The sequence below is a fragment of the Heterocephalus glaber genome, unplaced genomic scaffold (assembly GCF_053883595.1).
Source record: "Heterocephalus glaber isolate CG9 unplaced genomic scaffold, H.glaber_assembly_v1.0 deba00001479, whole genome shotgun sequence".
Lineage (NCBI taxonomy): Eukaryota > Metazoa > Chordata > Mammalia > Rodentia > Bathyergidae > Heterocephalus > Heterocephalus glaber.
Window position 1 is genome coordinate 11799147 of NW_028258316.1, and position 17159 is coordinate 11816305.

Below are 17159 nucleotides of genomic sequence, written 5' to 3' on the forward strand. Positions count from 1 at the left end.
TACCTTTGTGATGAGAATTCGGTACTTTTCCACCAGGTGGTCATTGTTGTGACAACCTGCTAGCAGCTGCCAGACTTCTCCTCTAAGAGCTTCAGGGACACCATTTCTTACTAAGGACAACAACTGCTTTGGTCTCACACTCAAGTTGAGATGCCTACAAATAAAGCCAAAACCTTGAAATTCATAAAAGGAAGATTCTCTAAAAAAGTCTTTTTTTCATATAGGTTCTCTGGTAGCCCAGGCTGGCCTTGAAGTCCAAGCAACCTCCTGCCTCAGCCCCTCTCAAGGGCTGGGATTATAGGTGTGTGTCATCATGCCCAGCTAAAAAGTTACTTTTATGAAAACTAAACTAAATGATTTCCAAAGACTTGGTAAGGTAACATAATAATAAGGAAGAAAAGAAAAATGCTACTTACTGCATTAGCTGCAGCCAAGAAAACAGTGAGATTGGGTAAAAGAATAAAAGTCTACATGGATTCTGCAAACTGCTTTCTAAATATCTTTAAATTAGTACTTTACTTAGAAATCAGTGAAAAACAAAACATTTCAATATGTTTTCAGCAGGTTTTATATCTTCCTTCAAGTAACTTCTCTGAATATTGGTGGTGGCCAAGAATTTTTCTGTTGCAACACCAAGTTACTAAAAGTCTCTGTTCATTTATCTCATCTATAAAATGAAGAAAATAAAACTTGTCTTGAAACTTTGGCATAAATCCTCAAAATCTTTTTGCATACAGCACGTTATGTAATTCTCTAAGAGCCCTCCTGAGGCAGATGTAATACCTTCAGTTTTATAGAGAAGGGTGGTCAGGAGGGTCAGTTAAATCACTAAGGTAGTCCTTAAGCCCCAAAGACCAATGAATGCTTTCTATGTCATGTCACCTCTGGTTTTTGGTTAGACAGCCACCACTGAGTCAAAAAAGCAGGATTCTGACAAAAAATCTCCTGAGACTCTCAGATCAAAGCAGAAGACAATGACACACACACACACACACACACACACACACACACACACAAAAACCACTATCAAATTACAAAAAATTTCGAGGGTTCTCTCACATTCCCAGAATTCTATGAGAATAAAACATAGTATTTTTTAAAAATCATTAATTCTATGGTACCGTGCATTAATGTGAGAGCTTTATTAGTGTCTGGATAAAAAATTATATAAAAATTGGACAGCTGACAGCAAAAAAACCCAAAACGAAATAGAAATAATCTGTTATTAATTCAAGGGTTGATACGCTATGGCCTCTGGGTCAAATATGGCCCACCATTTTAATAAACTTTTACTGAAACAAAGCTATGTTTACTTGATTAGGTACTGTTCGATGCTTTTGCATTAAAACAGCAGACTTCAATAGTTGTGACAATCACTGATCCACAAATCCTAAAATATTTACTATTTGGCCCTTCACAGAAAAAGCTAATGCTAACTTAATTTATAGGGGTAAAATTATTTTAATAATAAATGTCACTAATAATTTTTTTTTTGTACCAGGGATCAAACTTGGGACATTGCGCTTGCGAAGCAGGTGCTGGAAACACTGAGCTAAATACCCGGCCAATAATCTTTTTTTATTTTTGGACTGGGGATCAAACTCAGGATCTGATAATATTAATTTTATGAACCGTAGCATATTATTTTATAGTAAGAATACGAGCTTTTATATCCACCAAGAGTCATATTAAGGTGAATGTGGAGAATCAGAACTTAAAAATACTAACACTGCCACAAAAAATCTAGTACAGTTTTAAAAGCCAGCTTTGGGGTTAGACTTGCTGTGTTAAAAATTCTAGTCCTGTTAAGTTTACTAATTAGAATAGCTGCAACTATGACTCAATTTCCTCATCTGTAAAAGTAGATTTTACTTCATACGGCTGTTTTAGCTGAAATAGAGCATTACTTAGCACAGTGCCTAGCATTTGGTAAATTCATCAGTTTTTACTACAACTACAATTATAATAATGACACATATTGTTTTTAATTTATAATAATCTTGAACAGTAGCAGTTTTATAAACTTCTATCTTCTAAATGAAGAAACAGACTCAGAAGAGTTACATTACTTGCCCAAGACTATATAGTTTGGAACCATGAGAGGTATAATTTGAAGATAGATCTACCAGGCTCTAAAATTTCACACTGCAATGCTTCCATCGAACACATAAGGAGAAAAATAATGATCAAATGAATGAAGATTGTATTATATCTAACAACATAACTAAAACATACAAAAAAGATTTAAACAACCCGAAGACAGCAGAGACAGATGAAAACTCAATGCATTTGAGGGAATAAAAGACAGTTGATTAAGTAATCAACCGAATAACAAACTTTGACAACAAAACAAATTCTATGCCATTACACACAATGCTAATGGGTTCATATAATAAAATTATGTAATTCTAGAATCTAAATACTGTAATAGATGGTTTAAAATATACCATTATGAAACCACATTAAGACTGAATTCATTTCTGTTTTAGAGCAGAAACCTTTTTATACAGATGATATTCCTGCCAGCAACAGCTCAAACACTCCAAATTCACTGAACTGAAAATACAATTGGGACAAAAGCATCAGCAATTTTGTTTCCTGATTTTTAAAGAAATATCAAAAAAATATTGAGAGCTATTCCCCTTGGGGGTTTTGCAGAGTTCATGTATTAAAACCACTTGTGTAAGGACAAACCATGCTTTGGTTTGCTCTTTTTTTCCTGTACATATTTGACATTTCCCAGTGTGGACAGTGTTTTACCAAAAGTGTAAAGCATTGTGAGAGTGCTGGAGCAGATGATGCGCACGCATTTGTAGTCCTATCCCTTGAGGGCATGAACTAATTTTTTTAAATGCTGAGACTGCTTTACTAAGAATAGAGTGCAAGACTTCAACAGTTAAAACATCTGAGAAAAATAAAATACCAAAGTAATAGGCCCTTAGGAAGCTTATACAACAACCCTAATAACCAGAATGTCAGAAATAAGAGATGTGCTCGTATCACTTTCAAGCTCAGCTTTTCCCCCCTGGCATCCCACACAGGGAGCAAGGGAAGCTATATATAAATGTCTTACCAACCTGACTCACCAGAGTCATCTCTGGCCACGTTAATAAACACCTGAAGGTAGTATACTCTTTGTAGCCAGCCTACGGGATAGTGCTTCTTAACACTGCTTTCAAGTTGTCTGTTGAGCTGATGAGAAATTCCTAAGTTTTACACATTAGTGGGAAAAGTAATTGACAGAGTACACTATGCTCATGACCCTACTATTCCAGGTACTTATCACAGACAAGGAAAAACATCCTCTAAACTTCCCTGATTACTGTGTGTTAACCTCTGAGAATTATCTTGACCAGTCAGTAGCTTCTCAGCATAAGGAACTTCTTTCTTTCTTTATTCTGTCCTTGAATGCCATGTTTAGATATGTATTTTTCCAGCTATGAGGATTTACTAGGTTTCTGATATTCTGATATCAGAATATATAAAACTTATAAAACTCTAAAAATGGAGATTCTAGAATGCAAACCTCATATATGTTTCTATTTTATCAGTTCCAAATTGAATATTACAGTTAGGTAAGATTCTCTACTTATAAAATGAGTATGCAGATGAAAAAAGCTATTCTATTGTAACTTACCATTTTGACAGCAGTTCTCCCCACGTTTCAAGAATTTTTTCTGCACATTCTTTGGATACATCGCCAGAGCCACTCAAGAGAGGTTCATCGTTATCTTTAATAAACAAAGCACACAAAGGATAACAGAGGTGGCTATGCTGGTCAGAAATGGGAATGTAAGAGTCAAATTTAAAGACTTCATGGGGACCATAAAGTTATAATTTCTCTAATATTTATGTATAAATAAAAATAAAAATTTTCCTAGGTGGACTGTTTTGTAACCTCTTTAATTCTCTTTTGCTTTTCATACAGGTCCATATTATGCCAATCATAGAAAAGAGCCATATAGTCATAAAATTACAGAACTCAAAATAAGTTCTCTCTCCTGAGCTGCTTTATGTATGAAAATATACAGCAGTTTTACTTATAAGCTTAAATTTCAAACCACCTAAATCTCCAAAAAAGGGAAGAGTACAGAAATCATTATTATACATGTATAGAAAGTAATTGCACGCTAACATTTATGTTTACATAATGATATGGCAAAATAACACAAAAAATTAAAATATGAAGATTTAAATCTTCAGTATAATTTCGTCTATGGTAAAACTAGAGAATGGACTGAAATGAACTATGCTGACATTTTTCTCTCTTTTATGTCTTTATGACTTTCTACATTTTCTAAAAAATAGCATACATTAATTTATAATAGCACAAAAAGGTCCAAAATCAAGCATTTAAAATTTAATTAAGAAAAGTAAATTCAAGGAAGAATTTGGAGGTTATAAGACTTGACGGCAATGAAAAAAGTGACACAGAGGGTTGGTGTCGTAACTCAGGGGAAAAGCATATGCTTAATACATGAAAGGCCCTGGCCCTGGGTTCAATTCTGGGAAGGAGGGGGGGGAGGAGGAGGAGGAGGAGGAGGAGGGAGAGAGGAGTGGAGAAAGGGGGAAGGAAGAAGAAGGAGGAGGAGGAGGAGGAGGCCTAAGAATAAATGAAAAGCATAAAGAAAACTAGAAAAATATGGACTAGGGTATCTACTTAATCCTCTTTCATTAGACAATTGAGGGGTTCTCAACCTTTTTTTTTCTCGATACCAGGTACTGAACTCAGGACCCTGAGCTTGCAGGCAGGGGTGGCACACTGAGCTACATCTCAGGCCCTCAACTTTCTGCTATAAATAGTATCAGGATACATACAGTTTCATTGGCATATGCCCAGAAGTGGACTTCCTGAGTCCAAAATTGTATACTTCTAAAGGATTTTGAAACTGACAAACTGTCTTCCAAACTGATTGTTACTAATTGATATTTCCACTAACTGGGTCTAAGTACAACAGTATTTGTTTCCATACCTTTCAAGTTAGGTTTTGGTTGTTTTTTTGGTTTTTTTGGCTTAATCTACCTAACCAGTTTGGATATTTAATCCTCTCATGACTGAATCGTGAATTTGCATCCCAACTAGGGATAATATATGAAAGCACTAATTTTAAAGGCTCAGATATCTGTGATAGTTACTATTAAATTTGTTTATAATAGCTTGGATATTATCAGTTTTGACGGTGGGATAGGGAAAAAGACTTTGTGAGAGATTTTTGTATGTGGGTGAATAAACAACAGAAAAAGGCTCAAAGGGTTTGAGTTTCACTAGGTTGCCATACTGGTTCTATTTTTTAATCCCTCAAGTAATTTTCTACTCATTAAAATACCAATATATCACATAAAATTCTTTAGGGGAAGATGGCTATAAAAAATGCACTAGAATTTACAAGGGATGACAATTTCTTCAAAAAGAATGGAAGACCTATCTTCCAAAGTTCTGTTCTACTGTTCCAGATGCTTTCAACAAATGTGGATAGTAGTACTGTGAAATCTGGACTTAGAACCCCAACTGCCTAAGGTAGGGATAGAGGCAGGGAGTGAGCAAACACTCCATTTCTGAATGTTGGTTTTGAACAGTCCATCTTTATAATTGCTGGTTTCCTGCCAAATGTCCTGTCACTAAGAAGCCTCTCTGGAAAATTGCAGTCTTTTTTTTTGGAGGGAGCAAACATCACATGACAGGTTCTCCTGGACTGGGGAGAATTAGATGATGGCCAGGCTGCAATTTCCTTCCATTCCAGTTCTGCTGTCATTAGTTTTTCACCATGGAAATGGATCCTAGGAGGCTACGCATCCTGTCAATATTTACCAGGCAGACTGCATACCAGCTATTGCAGTACACACTAGGGAAACAATATGGGGCAAAAGCAGACACATCTTTTCCTTTACAGAGCTTATGTTCCACTGCTCCCTGATCTTTCTCAAGGACTCTCTATTGCTGTTAGTCCTTATCGCTCCCTATTTAAGAACGATCAGTAGAGGGTTTCTGAACCTCTTCAAATATTTTTTTAAACATCTCTTCATGTTAGAGATTAGAACTAGGTGTCATTACTAAAGCTAACTTTACATTTGTGCCCAAATTTCTTTTTAACTGTAAGATATTTCTCAAAATCTACAGTATAGACATTTAAGCACTCTCTAGTTTCATGATGAATAGACTACTGTTTTCAGATCTGGGCTCTTTTGTTCATATTGCTGAGTTTAAGGAAGGAGAGTTATGTAAACTTTCCCCTATTCTTCTGTCTTCATCAGCCTTAACCCAGAAAAGAAGTGGACAGTCTCAAGAGCATCAGCTACACAGCACAATCTCATACAGTGGAAACAATTTCACCTTTCTGACATGTAACAAGTAACATAAACTGGCTTTGCAGGAGGATTTTAAATTTCATCTGTTAATTCAAAACAATGCAAGGGCTGGGGATTTAGCTCAGTGGTGGTGCCACCTGCCTCGCAAGCACAAGGTCCTGAGTTTGATCCCCTGTACCAAAACCAAACAAAACAAAAACAAAAAACAAAACAATGTGTGCTTTTTCTTCACTTCAAAATGCTTTCTGAAAATCAAATGCAACAGACAATGATATATTACAACTCAGAGTGTGGATATGAATCATGACTTCCAAGTTCTACCTTACCAAAGATATGAGCTTGAGAAAATTCACTTATCTGAGACTCCACTTCTTTATTTGCATGCTATAATATAATGATGATAACAATAAATCCTATTTTCTAGGATTATCATATTATAAGATAAGCAAAGTGTCTACATAAGCATCTAGTAATTGGTGGCCTTTAATATTATTAATAAGTGATCCTATAGTGATTCATCACCAGGACAACGGGAGTTATATACAACAATGGGAAAAGGAGAGCTTCTAAGCTTGAAAAAGGTACATATAATCATGGATATGTCTTTCTTTCAAATAAATCTACCACTCCTTCCACAAACATACCTTTGTCAATGATTTTTTTTTTTGGCCAGAAATGTCTAAAGCAGGCCACTTATTCCTACTGAACTTTTCTTGCCTTGAAAGTCCCAGCTCAAACATTCCTCTTTATGATATCCCACAACATCCCTCACCATGAAAAACGGATTTTTTTCTATGAATTCACAAAACATTTCCTGTGAAGCTCACATAAATACATGCCTCATATGACCTTGTATCATTATCAGCCTTTTTAAAATTAAAAATAAAGTCCTGGTACTAAGATATAAACTAGAAAACTACTCTCAAATGCTCTCTTTTCCTGTGCCCCACTCTTTTCAATCCTTACTTCTGCATATTATTTTTTAACAGTGACTGACAGATTAATTCAACAGATCAAATAAGCAAGAAAAAAGAACTGACAGATTATCAGTGTGAAAACACAGTAACATATAAATGTGTGTTCATCTGTATAGTTGATGAAAAGTTGTGTACAGAAATCATATTTTGGGCTGGGGATCTAGCTCAGCAGTACCAGGCCTGCCTTGCAAGCATAAGGTCCTAAGTTCGATCCCCGGTAGCAAAAAAAAAAAAAAAAGTCCTATTTTGGCAAGTGAAACTATCTCTGTAAAACAAAACAGTTAAGATAGATACAGTTAGGTAGAAACTATGTCAAATCTGCTCTAAAAAACATGTGTTCACACACCAAGATAACACTAAACTGTTTTTGTTTTTAAAAGCACTATCAAAGCTCTTTTTTTTTTGGTACCAGGGATCGAACATGGGACCTTGCACTTGTGAGGCAGGCGGTGGCACTACTGAGCTAAATCCCTGGCTCAAAGCTCATATTTACAATCATTTTGTTTACAAATATCTTAAAGAAAGTCCAATGTTAATCCTTTTTTTTTTTTTTTGTACTGGTGATTGAATCCAGGGCCTCGTAAGGCAAGAGCTCTACCACTGACCTACGTTCCTAGTCTTTTTTATTTTGAGATAAGGTCTGAGTTGCCCAGGCTGGGTGTGAACTTGTGATCCTCTTGCCTCAGTCTCCTGAGCAGCTGGGATCACAGGCGTGTGCTACCACATCCATCTAAATGTTAACTGCTTTTTAAATCTCCCCCGGCTCAGAGCATAAAATAGACTCTCCTAAGTATTGAGTAGATGAACTCCAAAAGCCATGTCAGTTAATTCCTTGATAAATTTTTAACAGCATAATCCCCAACCCGAAAATATAAATTAAACTCGTCCTACAATTTACCTTCCTCTTCATCATCTTCTGGAGGAGAAGGTATCATTGAGCTCTGAGATCCAGACTGTGGTAGGCGAACTGAAGGACTGGCTGTAGTTTTCCTCCGCTCTCTCTCTGATTCACTTTCCAAGCACACAACTTCATATAAAGTGTCCGTATTGTTCTTTCTCTCCTTCTGCTTTATCTTGGGGATGAAAAAATATTATTTATTATGCAATAAAATTGGGTTTTACTTACCATTTTTAAAATTTCACATAGGCTGACAATAAATACTGTTTCTTTGAATATCTGTACTAAGTATAACCTTTTTTAAACATAAAAGCATATGTTTAGATTTAAAATCTCTTAGGAAAATAGACCACTTCTACAATTTTACCTTTCATCAAACTGCATCATCAATTATTCAACTACCTGGGCTGGGGATGTAACTCAGTGGTGCCTTGTCTGCCTGGCAAGCACAAGGTCCTGTGTTCAATCCCCGGTATGGGTGGGGGTGGGCTCTCAATTATCCAACTACCAACTTTTAGACAGTATAAACTAGCTATTCTTCATCTTCCGTTACTTTAAGTGTCCTTTGAGATTTCTTGTATAAAACTATTCATCAAAAATTTTTAAAATATGTTAAGACATGGGCTGGGGATTTAGCTCAGTGGTTCTGCTGCTTGCCTTGCAAGTGCAAGAACCCGAGTTCCATCCCCGGTACCAAAAAAAAAAAAAAAAAGTTAAGACATGAAGTTTATACTTAAAAAAAACCTTTCTTCCACTTTCTTTCTTATTCCTTTGCTTAGTTTAGAAATGTTTACTTTTCAACTGAAAGCTACAACATGGGGTGGGGGTAGAGGGAATGAGTGACAGAGAAGATATCAATAAAAGCCACATTTTGATATCTCCAACTGATCTGTATTTTGAGGAAAACATGTCACAGTTTACACTGACTTAAATTATCTGAAATACATTAGCATTCTTAGCATGGCCAGTTTAGAAGGAGAAGAAGAAAAGTAAAGTGAAATAGAGCCAGGAGGACAGAGGAAGACTATAGGAAAATGTACAAAGAAAACTAAAAAAGTGGCCAGAGAAACACATGCTGAAGTGGAAACAGAAAGAGAGGTTCATAAGCTACAGAAATATCAGCTACAACAGATCTTTGTCATCCCCATGTCCATTTGGATTCCTAAAAAAAAAAAAAAAAATCACTCCAATCCTGACAGTAAGGCTAAGAGTGGCAATATGTTGTTTCAGTAACATCCTAAGGCACTGTTTAATGCAGGAGTTGATAAACTTTTCTATAAAGTGTCAAATACTAAATATGCTATGTGAGCCAGTAGTCTGTTGCAACCACACACCTCTGCCATTAGAATGCAAACGCAGCTACAGATGATGAATAAATTGAGTGAATGTGATCAATAAAACCTTATTTACAAAACTACCAGACAAGATCTGACCCACAGACTATCTCTTGCCAACTGTCGTTTAACATATCTAAGGATTACTTAATTTTTTAGACAAATACACTGGTTTTGACTTAGCTACTTCTTCATGAAGTACTCAGACTCTGTGAGGGTCCATGTTAACCTGCAGGCTTGTGTCCAGGAGATACATAAATTATTTCTGTCGAATATAAAAATTAGTCAAAAGTTATACATAGGCTATTAACCAGTTTTTCTTTTGATCTTTTATATTCTAAATTTTTTTTCAAGGAAGGACCTTATAAATCCAGGTTCAACTAGTTTTTACCACTTTATGGTCCCCTTACCAACTGAATTAAAAATCATCTACACATGTTCACTAACATTTTTAATAATTATTATTTTGAACTACTAAAAATTATATTTTAGCTGGGTGTAGTGGTACACACCTACAATCCCAGCACTCAGGAGGCTGAAGCAGAAGCATTGCTGTGGCGGTTCAAGGTCAGCCTGGGCTGCACAGTGAGACTGGGACCAGCCCGAACTACATGGCAAGACCCTGTCTCAAAAAAACCAAAACAATAAAGTAAAAATTATACTTTGATGAATAACAGGTTTTGAATATTTTTGGATATAAATCACTTTGAAACACCACTTACTATCTGAAATAGTTCAACGATTAACAATAGCTCTTTACATTTTAAAAAAAATCTTCCCAGATGACATAAATGAAGTAACCAAAGCAGTTCACCCAGAAACTCTTCCATGAATCAAAGTGTTTGCCTTGTCAAGTCAGATGAAGAGTCAAGAATGCGACCAAGTTTGTAAGTCAAGAACTCTAGCTATTAAAAAAATATTTATTGTTGAACCTGGGTAATAGTACACCAGATTCATTAGACCATTTTTAAATTTCTATGTATGTTTAAATTTTTGATAGTAAAGTATTTTAGCTGGGCCTGGTGGCACATGCCTATAATTTCTCAGGTTAAGGCAGGAAGATTTTGAATTGGATGCCAGTATGAGCAGTGTATACCGTGTCTGTCAAAAAAATGTATACATCAGGGAAAGAAAAAGTTGAATAAATATTTTAATACTAAATTTACTGAGACATTCTGATACTAATACAAGTTACCTCTGGCCTCTACAATTACGAGTGCTCAAAGTGGTGGCCATCAGCTTCTAGACATTTATTAGTATGGCAAACTGAAGTGTGTGTACATTTTTTTGCAGACTCTGTATATGTATATATTTATGTGTATACTTAGACATAAAGCGAGATATGCAGTGAGACCCTATCTCCAAAAACTTGTATATTTATTTATATATATAGAACTTAAACATGTAACTCTCCAATTTTTGTTAGCATGATATCTATAAATTAAATGTATATAAAATTTCACTATAATGCAATCTGATTAAGACAAAAGAATATTTGAAAAATAAAGACAATCTATATCTATATTTCTGGATGACTTCTAATAAAAATAGTAATTTTTTCCAGACCTAGACAAGTTGATGCTAAAGTTTATATAAAAAAAATACAAGAATATCCAGAAAGTCAAGAAAAATAGAAGCATTTCAAGAGGGAAGGTAGCCTTACCGGATATTAAAACATATTACAACATTTATATAAACCAGTGTGATACCAACGCAAGGCCAAAAAACCAGAATATAAAATCCAGAAAAATGTGCAAATACACATGAAAATTTGATGTAGGATAATGGTAGCATTTCAAATCACTGAGCAGAAAGTTACAATCTTTAATGAATGGTGCCAGGACAAGTGAATGGCCATTTGGAAAAAGATTAAGTCAGATTCACAGTTTATACTAAAGGCCAGTCACCAGGATAAAATACAAATAAGAGATCTCAGAGTAATAAAATGAAAGCCCATAATTTATAGAAGAAAAACATGTAAATTCTTTTTAACTTGAAAGTGAGAAAGGCCTTTCTAATTTTGATACCAAACTCAGACACTTCAAAAAAAAAACTGGTAAATTGAAGTACGTAAAAACAAACTGCATGGCACCTCCCCAAAAGAACTGTCAAGATACAAAAAATAAGTCAAAATGGGAAAAATATCTCTCTCTCTTGTTTTTTTTTTTTTTTTTTTTTTTTGGTACTGGGGATCAAACTTAGGTCCTTGTGCTTGTGAGGCAGGTGCCGGAATCACTGAGCTAAATCCCCGGCCCGGAAAAATATATCTCAAGAGTTCGCCTCTTATATATATATAAAGGACTTTTAAAAATCAGGAAAAACCAAAAATGAGCAAAAGATAGGAATAGGAAACAAACAGAAAAGGAAAGTTACCCTTAAACATGAAAAAAATGCTTGCCTTAATAAAGGATAAGATAAAACTACCCTAATTTACTACAGCCCCACCTTTCCAGATCCTTAAATTTGACAATATTCTTTTTAAAAAAATTTTTTTTTTGGTACCGAGGATCGAACTCAGCCCGAATTTGACATATTCTTGACAAGCCTAAGAAGAAACAAGCACAAGCAAAATTATATATGCATTTGGCATATATTGGCAAGCAAAATTATATATGCATTTACCTTATGTGCCAGGGATTATACTTTTTATGAAAAATTAAGATGCACTTTCATAAAACTAAAACAACAAATGCACACGGTTTCACACAGCAACATCATGTGAAACAGCAAATGACTGGTTTTTCCTATTTTTTACAGTCTATGTGGCTATCAAGAAGACTGACTGAGGGTCGGGGATTTAGCTCAGTTGGTTCTGTCACCTGCCTTGCAGGCACAAGGTCCCAAGTTCGATCCCCGGTATCAAAAAAAAACAACCAACACTGAGAAGATCATGATTCATCCAAACAACTCTGTAGTATGCAGCCAATGAGGAATGAAGAAATTTCTATGTAATGATACAGAATGCTCTCCAAGATATATTAAAAAGGTACAGAAAAAATATATATGTTAATTTCTACTTATAGTTAAATATAAAGGAATATTTCACTACCTTCACAAAAAAAACCCAGAAAACACTAATAATTGCTACTTTGGGGGATGGGGGTAAGGAGATAGGAATGGAAGCAAGACTTTTAAGTCTATTTTTACATAATTTTAACTTTTTTGAAACCATATAAGTATTTTACATGTTCAAAAAATAAAATGAAAAGAAAAAAAATTATCCAAGCCTCCATACTAAAAATAAATTGGAAAGAAATTTACATTATCAAAGGGTAACAGTATCACAGGGATAATTATTCTGGGCTAGGGGTGTAACTCAGTGGTAGAGTATTTGCCTAGTATCTCAAGGTCGTACCTGGGTTTGATCCCTAGTATCACCAAAAAACCAAAAAAATTATTCCAAGTACCAGTTTTGTATTATCACTGAGACATACTCAAAGGACAAAAAGAAGCTCCAAAAAAATCTTAAGTTTTACTCCATAGCTTTAACTGCAATACTGATACTTTTAATTCTTTGAAAAAGAAAATTACTACTGTTATTATGATTAAGATATTCAGTATAAATGTATAAGTACATATATAAATGTAAAAAAAAACCCCTGTAATGTTAAATTATTATTGAATATATGTGAATGAACTCAACTGATTCAGGCAATTATCATCAATGGATGCTAATAACAGTTAAAAACTTGGTGTGGAATAGGATACGGCTTTTATCAGTGGTGTCATTTTCAGTTTCAGCTACTTGCCATCAACTGTAGTCTGAAAATACTGAATGGAAAATTTCAGAAATAAACAATTCCTAAGTTTTAAATTATACATGGTTTTAAGTAACATAATGAAATCTTGGGCTATCTCACTCCAACCTGCCCAGGAAATGAATCTTCCTTCCCCTTGTCATATGTATCCATGCCCTATAGGCTACTCTTCCATCAGTCAGTTAGTAGCCAACTTTTACTTTTTTTCTCAGATCAACTATCATGGTATTGCAACACTTGTGTTCAAAAACGTTTAGTTTTGTTTTTGGTACCGGGGATTGAACTCTGGTCCTTGAGCTTGCGAGGCAGGTGGTGGAACCACTGAGCTAAATCCCTGGTCCACATTTAGCTTTGTTAATAATGGCCCCAGCAAACAAGAGTAGTGATGCTGACAATTTGGATATGCCAAAGAAAAGCCATCAAGTTCTTCCTTTAAGTGAAAAAATAGAAGTTCTTAAGAAAGCAAATAAACTGGGGCCAGGGGTTTAGCTCAGTGGTTTCGCTGCCTGCTGTGCAAGTACAAGGACCCGAGTTCGATCCCTGCTATCAAAAAGAAAGCAAATAAACTGAATGCCAAGGCTGCTAAGTTCTATAGTAAAAATACGTCTTCTATTGATGAAATTGTGAAGAAGGAAAAATAAATTTGTGCTAGTTTTTTCTTTGCACCTCCAACTGCGAAAGTTGCAGCCATGGTGTGGGACAGATGCTTAGCTAAGAAAGGAAGAAACTAAATTTGTGTATGTATGTACAGGAAAAAAACTATAGTGTATATACAGGGTTTAATACTCTCCAGTTTCAGGCACCTACTGGGGGTCTTGAATACATCCTCCAAGGACAAAGCGGGACTACACATTTGGAAGTTACTTAAGTATCATCCCAAAGAGTGCTTGCTAAATTCAAAGAGGAAAAACTTTCTTTTTAAAGATGGAGTGGCCATCACCTTAACCAAGTAATCACTCTTTCTGTCAGAAACAGTCAAACAACTTGATGTCTTGCTCCTCCTGATTTAGCAGTGGGAGAGCTCTGGTGCATATGCACTTTAATGTTTGTTTAGTGCATGTCAGCATGCACATGTGCAAGTACATACATCACACGGCACACACAAACGTCAAATGAGAATAAGACTGTTATACTAATTACTTGTATGATCTTTGCTACATTAGTCTTCAGATATCACCTTCTTCATTTATAACAATTTTATAAAAGACTTAAAATCTACAGTTTTTTTGACAATAAAAATTCTACACTTCTATAATTCCAAGAATACTTAGTTGACCTTTTATTCATCTATGTCACTGTTAAAAAATATAAGCTGGGCGTGGTGGTGCACACCTATAATCCCAACACTCAGGAGACTGAGGATCACTTGCAAGTTCAAGGCCAGTCTGAGCTACATAGGGAGTTCAAGACCAGGTTGAATTACACAGTGAGTTCCTGCCCACCCCCCACAAAAAAAAAGGAAGAAAGAAAAAGAAAAATTCAGTCTTTAGATAACTGTCTTTCTCATTCAGTAAATGGTTACCTGAAAATTTAAATCCAAGAAAGCAGTCTTTCTTTACTAATTTTAAGTTTCTTCTGAGTATCATGCCATCTTAATATAACAATGCTACAGATGAGGTTTCTAGGCCTAAAAGAAATTACTGAGGCACCAGATAATTTTAGCAAAAGGAAAAATAATCAATTTTTAAACATATGTTTAAAATTTTTTCCTGTATTTGTTTCCCAAACTGATGGCAAAAATAGCAGCAGTATGTGTGTGTGTGTGTGTGTGTGTGTGTATATATATATATATATATATATATATATATATTTAAAATTTGCTTACTAGTATTATTTCCTTTTCAGTCTGATGAGAACTGAAAGGGTTAAAATTTTAAATTATGTTTAAAAATCTTTCAGAAAGAACAGCATGTTTCTATGGAAAGAACCTTGGCTGAGGCTCTTAGAAGTCTTAGATATGTACTGTTCCTCCCATAAATATATCTTTAGATATTAGTTTCTTTGTCCATAAAATGAGAATACCCCATAAAATGAGAACATCCACCGTGATTCACTGTGAGATCACTGTGAAAGTTACATAAGACAAAAAAAATCAAGTGAGTAATTAAGTGACAGTCACAGCAGGACCTCAATTAGTGAAAAATATCACTTTCTAACATTAATCCAAAAATGAGAATAGTTCATTAAGTTACAAGGAGGTGAGATTAATAGTGCTGTAAGTGTTCTAAGTCAGTAAAAAGTTGTTTAAATTCTTCACACTCTACTTCTCTCATTTCCCACTTAGCCACCCATTCACATATACACACAAAGACAGACTTATCCAAATAAGGAGAAAAAAAGATTATCAACAGGAATTTCCTGCTTTTCTCAGCTCCCACATATATACTTCTGGTTTTTTGCACAGAATATTTTGACAATTTAGATTAAATTTAGTTTGTAAGTTTAACAGTGTACTGAACTACATCTCAGGCATGTTTTTGACTAGTTTACTCTATCAAGTCATTTTTTTAGCCTATTTAAAAAATTTAAAGTGCTAGAATAATTAGAGTATTTTTAAGACTTGCATAGAATTAAAATTAATGTATTTCCATAAAAAGATAACATTCTAGACTTAATCAACACAGTAACATTCTTTTTTTTTTCTTTCTTCATGGAACTGGGGATCAAACTCAAAACCTTGCACTTGTGCCAGGCAGGTGCTGGCACCACTGAGCTAAACCTCTGGGCCCAAAGTAACATTCTTGTAAACTCATGTAGTTTTGAAACCAAGGCTATGTAATATTACAACTAAAGGGAAATGGCAAGATCAGGGAGTTTTATTAATGTTCACTAAACCAGTGCTCGCTTCGGCAGCACATATACTAAAAAAATGTTCACTAAACCAATTAAAAATATTTTCACACACACATTTGTACTGAAAATATTACATAACTAAATTCTTTTTACTTCCTCTTACTCTATAAACTTTAGGGGCCATTTCTTTTCACTTCCTAAACTTGCAGTAATTCTTATAAATTGGTTTAATTAATGAAGCATTCTCCTCTTAGAGCTGATCTTCCATCTAAATAAACATGCTCCCAGCAGTAGGAAGGCTGAGGCAGAAGGATTTTGAATTCGAGGACAAGTTGGGCTACATAGTTGGGTCAAGGCCAGCCTAGATTACACAGTGAATTAAGGCCATCCTGAATTACACAGAAAAATTTTCTGTCAGAAAACCAAAAAAATTAGTGCTGATCAGATTTCATGAATTTATGTTTTTTATTCTTCCTGAGTACCATGGAGGGTTCAGAGTCCCTTTTAATTCTAAAAATTAAAACATGGAGAACTTACTATGTACTGGGAACTATTCCAACCACAATGTAGTTTCTCATTTGATGTCACAACACATAATAAGAGAAATTCTATTATTAGCGACAATTTACACTTGAGTAAAATGAGACTCAGAGTTGAAGGAACTTTCAGTAAGACATAAAGCTAACCATTGGTAAAGATACATGTACTCTGATTTCAAATCCAAGTTATAGTTGATGAATCTATGCTAAACCTCCGCTAGTGATGAGATTCAGGTATACTTTCTCTTAAAATATTACTAGAAAGAAATCTCTATTCTTGCTGTGCTTGTTTCTTTTTTCTACATATACCCAACAGGGCTAATCTGGACATATTAAAAGTTAAATTTTGATGGCTATGGAAAAGTAGATTCAAGTAAATCTACATACACTAATTTTGTATAATGGAAAAATTAAGTTGCATATAAACAGATTCAATTCAATAAATATTGAGAAGTACTATGTTCTAATTGTCTGGGATAAATCAGTGAACAAGCAGACAAAGAATCTTGCCTTAGAGGATTATATTTTGGAAAACAGATGGTAATATAAAAATA

General features: G+C 34.8%; 1 protein-coding gene across 4 annotated transcripts in view; it reads right to left on the reverse strand.

Annotated features, from left to right (window-relative positions):
• Rabgap1 (RAB GTPase activating protein 1) overlaps positions 1-17159 on the reverse strand; it is a 183369-nt gene that overhangs the window by 92434 nt on the left and 73776 nt on the right. For all 4 annotated transcript variants that reach the window (XM_004849413.4, XM_004849414.4, XM_021262111.2 and 1 more), the window contains exons 11-13: positions 8182-8356; positions 3638-3731; positions 4-154 (exon numbers count right to left, since the gene is read on the reverse strand). In XM_004849413.4, coding sequence (XP_004849470.1) covers positions 4-154; positions 3638-3731; positions 8182-8356 — 420 coding nt within the window. The remainder of the gene's footprint in view (positions 1-3; positions 155-3637; positions 3732-8181; positions 8357-17159) is intronic.